Source organism: Oryza glaberrima, chromosome 9, assembly GCF_000147395.1.
Source record: "Oryza glaberrima chromosome 9, OglaRS2, whole genome shotgun sequence".
In the NCBI taxonomy this organism is placed as follows: Eukaryota; Viridiplantae; Streptophyta; class Magnoliopsida; order Poales; family Poaceae; genus Oryza; species Oryza glaberrima.
In genome coordinates, this window is record NC_068334.1 from 16647773 (window position 1) to 16652568 (window position 4796).

A 4796-nucleotide genomic window follows, 5' to 3' on the forward strand; every position below is an offset into this window, starting at 1 on the left:
GTGACTGAATCACCTTATGAAGATGCATGATTTAGTAACAACCAAATTAAGGATAGATTAACGGTTGGATTGTTCTTCCATTCGTAGAAGTTCAAAATGTTCATATTTTTCCATACTTTTAAAGAATTGAAGACTTTTTATGTTAGGACACAAATCATCTACACAATTGCTTGGTTTAGTAGTGCAAAAATATCAGCGATTGTTTAAAGCCTTTTTTTTTTGTTTTTCACGTGTTCAATTATTTTCTTCGAAATAATATTTGTTTGAAATAAGAGAGAAATTATATAAATTTAATTAGTATGTGTAGTGTTTATTGACAGTCATGATCACTTTGGTAATCACTTTTAGCTGCCTCAGGTATGATGCTTTTTGTCATATGTGTAGAAGACAAATATGAACACGTGTTGTGCACAGTACTGAAGAGAGGTCTTTAGAAGCTTCTTTTTTTCAATTTTTATGAAAGATATATATGACTGCCTAATTAATTAATTAATACATCATCAGTTTAAGTGAAAATCGATGGCAAAATATTTTTATTAAAAATAGTATACTTTTTAACACATGTTTGACCGTACGTCTTATAAAAAACTTTTATGAAATATGTAAATTATATGTATACATATAAGTATATTTAACAATGAATCAAATGATAGGAAAATAATTAATAATTACTTAAATATTTTGAATAAGACGAACGGTCAAACACATTTAAAAAAGTCAACGGCCTCAAATATTTAGAAACGGAGGGAGTATAAATTAGTTAATATAGATCATAAATTGATAATTAATTAATGGTATAAAATGTAGTTGTGTAACCTTTATTTTAAACCGTGTGTTTTTAAAAATAATGGTTCTAAATAAAATTATGTTATATTGTTAATATAATGGGTAAAATAATAGAATCCTAAAAATTTTATTTCCAAAGATTATGGATCTAATTTATTTATGTATATATTGTGATATATATAATCTATGTTTATAAAGTTATAGTTCTTTAAAATTTAATATCACTAATTATAGTTACGATCTCATCTATATATGCATAGAGAAAAGAGGGGAGGAGATGGAAGCGAATGTAATTTTTAATGATATATGTAATATATATTTATTTGTTTTTAATCGTACGTTGCGTTACAGTTGTATATGTATTTTTTTTTTGCTTTTTATGAGCAGTATGTAAGTACCTTTCTCTAGTCGGTGCGCTGAGAGAGATTAGGTGTGAGGTTATTAATAGATTTAATTTAATGATCTGAGATAACAGATATACTAATTTAAATAAAAATCGATGACAACATGTTTTACTTTTTTCCACATATTTTCTTGATTTTTTTTCTAATCTATTAAAGTGCATTTTAGAACTTAAAATATTAACAGTTAATATGTGTATTAAATTATTAATTTGGTTTTCTATCTCATCTAACCAAGAAGAAGGGAAAAAAGGTTAAGAAAAAGAGAGTACGTATGTATGTACGTGTACGTATGTGGAACAGTGGAACTTTTTTTTACGTGCAAATCTTTCACAGGTAAACATAGTTAGAAAATCTGAAGATAGATATAGGTGTTAGCTAAAAAATAGGAGTAGTTACCGAGAAAATAGGAGAGAGAGGCCGGAGGGAGGGAGGTATAGCACGTACCTGCACATGCCGCATATATGCACGATGGGGATGAGGGCTACCGGATTTTTGTTTCTTAAGAGGTCTAATAATTAAAATATATGGGTCCACCGATTTAACGGAAAATTAATGGCTATATGTTTATTAGATTTTTTATGATATTTTATATTTTATTAGAGTGCCACGTGGCAACTCGAGAGTGTTTATAGGGTGACACATGGCGGTTTAGAAGCGTTTGGAGAGAGTTTAATGGACTTTTAGTATATAATAGATAACAAATACTTAATTAATCATACAATAATAGATGTTTTGTTTTGCGTGGCGGGGAGAAGCCATGAAAGCTACAGGTTTTGTACCACCACCTTTGCCAAAGTCGTCGCGCGACGGCAACGAGGACCGGCGTTCCCTCCACCAGCGCCAAAACTTTCCTTTTTCTAAGGAGGCGAAGCCGTGCCGTGCCGTATCGTATCGTTCCTGCCCGACCCAGCCGTCCCGCCTGCGTTCCCGTCACGTGGCACCAGAAAACTTCCCCCTCCGCTCCGCACGCTACGGACTCCCGACACCGACAAGAAACGAACCAACCGCGTGCGACACACACCGGCGCCCGCACGTACGTACGTGCGCAACCCGGCAACCGTAGGAGACTAGGAGGACCGGTGCAACAGAAGCGCTTACAAAAAACGGGCAGGTTAGGTGATTCGTCCCGTTCCGGTAAATTATATTCTGTCGAACGCTACGAGCTGAGCTGTTCGCGTTGCCAGAAGCAACCCCATTTGTTTCGCGATACGCGCGAGACAAATCGGCAGATACGAAGGGACCATTCCAACCTCCTCCCACACGGCTCCACCAAGAGGCGCGGCCCGCTCGATCCGCTGATTCACCAGCGTCGGTCTGGTCGCCGAGATGGCAACGGAGGCCAACCCCTACGCGATGCCGTCGTCGAGTACGTCCCCGGTGCAGCGCTCTTGGTCAAACAGAGCTTTGCTACCCGCTGCGTGGCTTACACTGTTCGGTTGATTGCCGCGGTGCAGGCAGGACGGAGACGGTGAAGAACGCGCTGTCGCGGTGGGCGCGGAGGGTCGGCGAGACGACCAGGAAGGCCGAGGACCTGTCGCGCAACACATGGCAGCACCGTGAGTACCGTTTCGTGTTCCCTCGTCGTCAATGGACGAAATTTGTCATAGTCGTTATCGATTGATTTCCCTTTGTGATTATCGATGGCCTGCATTGCTCCATCGATTCTGCAGTGAGGACGGCGCCGAGCATCGGGGAGGCGGCCGTGGGGAGGATCGCGCAGGGGACCAAGGTCCTGGCCGAGGGCGGCCACGACAGGATATTCCGGCAGGCGTTCAGCGCGCCGCCCGACGAGCAGCTCCGCAAGTCCTACGCGTGCTACCTCTCCACCTCCGCCGGCCCGGTGATGGGCATCCTGTACCTCTCCACGGCCAGGGTCGCCTTCTGCAGCGACAGCCCACTCTCCTACGAGGCCGGCGGCGGCAGCAAAGAGTGGAGCTACTACAAGGTTCGTACAGGGTATATAGACATGTACTAACTGTGCGTGTGAATCGTGATGATAATAATACAGTACGGTACTCCGTTGTTAATGGTGAGTGATGGCCTGATGGGCAGGTGGCGATTCCTCTGCACAGGCTGAGGTCGGCGAGCCCGTCGGCCAGCAAGCAGAGGCCCGCGGAGAAGTTCATCCAGCTCGTGTCGGTGGACCGCCATGAGTTCTGGTTGATGGGCTTTGTGAACTACGACAGCGCGGTCAAGCACTTGCAGGAGGCTCTCAGCGGCTTCCACCACTTGCAAGCGTGAGTGCGTGACAGGCGGCATCGGCATTTGCCCGCGCTAATCTTCGTTGTTCGCTGATTGACACGGCGTGATTTGTGTCTTGGGGTGTTTGTGCTCTAATTCTTCTTGCTGAGGATATGTTTATGAGTGCATCGGTCACTTGAGATTGTTTGGGATTGCGGATATCTTCGATTGTTTGGAGATACATGTCACACATCTAAGATTCCTGAAGCTCTTCACTTAAAATCTTATATTGAGATTGCTGGCGAGATAAGATTCACATGTTTTGGAAACTGTGGTTGCCTTAATTTTTTTTTTGGGAGAAAAGCCAACATGATCCTTGAAGTTTTGCTCTATGATCAATTTGGTCCCTAACCTTTTATATTGTCCAAACAAGTCCTTATAATTTGTCATATGGGCTAATATAGTCCTTAGGCCCACTTAAATTGCCACATGAACATGCCATGTTATGCTCTCATGCAAAATATATGGTAAAATGTCCAATTTACCCTTCCATGTACCATAAAAAATAATGAAAAGAATTTACAAACTTTATTCAATGTGACTGGATATATGGCAAACTTTTTTCACTAGATTATGCTAATACAAAGTTAAATTAGCTACAACCACTAAATATATAATTATCATGCCAAATAAACTTCATGTAAGTAGTTGCATTTCAATGTTAAAACTCTAACGGATATTTAATATGCAGGATCACCTACTTCTATATTATTATTATTTTTCTCCTTTTCTTTCTCTCTTTTTTCCCTATGATGATATGTGTAAGGGAAAATTGGGTATGTCATCATATATTTGCATTGGAAGATGACATGGCATGTCCACGTGGCAATTTTCGATGGGCCAACGACTGTATATGTCCACATGATAAAGTTTAAGGGTTTGCTTGGACAATTTGAAATGTCAGGGACTAAAATGATCTCAGAGCGAAACTTCAAGGACCATAGTGGCTATTCTCCCTTTTTTAAAAAAATACTCCGATGAACCTACGAACAAACTCCTTTTCAGGCAGATGTCAATGAGGACGAGTGGAATGAGGCACCGAACACAACTGAATGGCAAGGGTACGCCTAATGGGCAGGTGATCGCTGGGAGCGATCACCCGCCCCTCCCCTATATTGTCGCTCCCTCCTCTCCCCCCCCCCCCCTTCTCCTTCCCTTTTTCTCTTCATACTACATCATAAATATTTAAATTTAAATTCAAAATTGAAACGGTTATGTAAATTTTTGACTTATAAACTTAGGGTCTATAAACTAATATTTGAATTCAAATTCAAATTTGAATCGGATATGTAAACTTTTGACTTATAAACTTTGGGTCTATAAACATCAGGTGTATAAACTTTAGATGTATAGAAATACTATATA

General features: G+C 40.6%; 1 protein-coding gene across 1 annotated transcript; it reads left to right on the plus strand.

The window, feature by feature from the left end:
- The first annotated feature begins 2404 nt into the window (after positions 1–2404).
- LOC127785029 (GLABRA2 expression modulator-like) lies at positions 2405–3975 on the plus strand. The gene is made up of 4 exons (XM_052312451.1): positions 2405–2556; positions 2645–2746; positions 2861–3135; positions 3243–3975. Exons 1-4 carry the CDS (start codon positions 2517–2519, stop codon positions 3429–3431), a joined length of 606 nt encoding a protein of 201 aa, XP_052168411.1. The 5' UTR covers positions 2405–2516; the 3' UTR covers positions 3432–3975.
- The last annotated feature ends 821 nt before the right edge of the window (positions 3976–4796 follow it).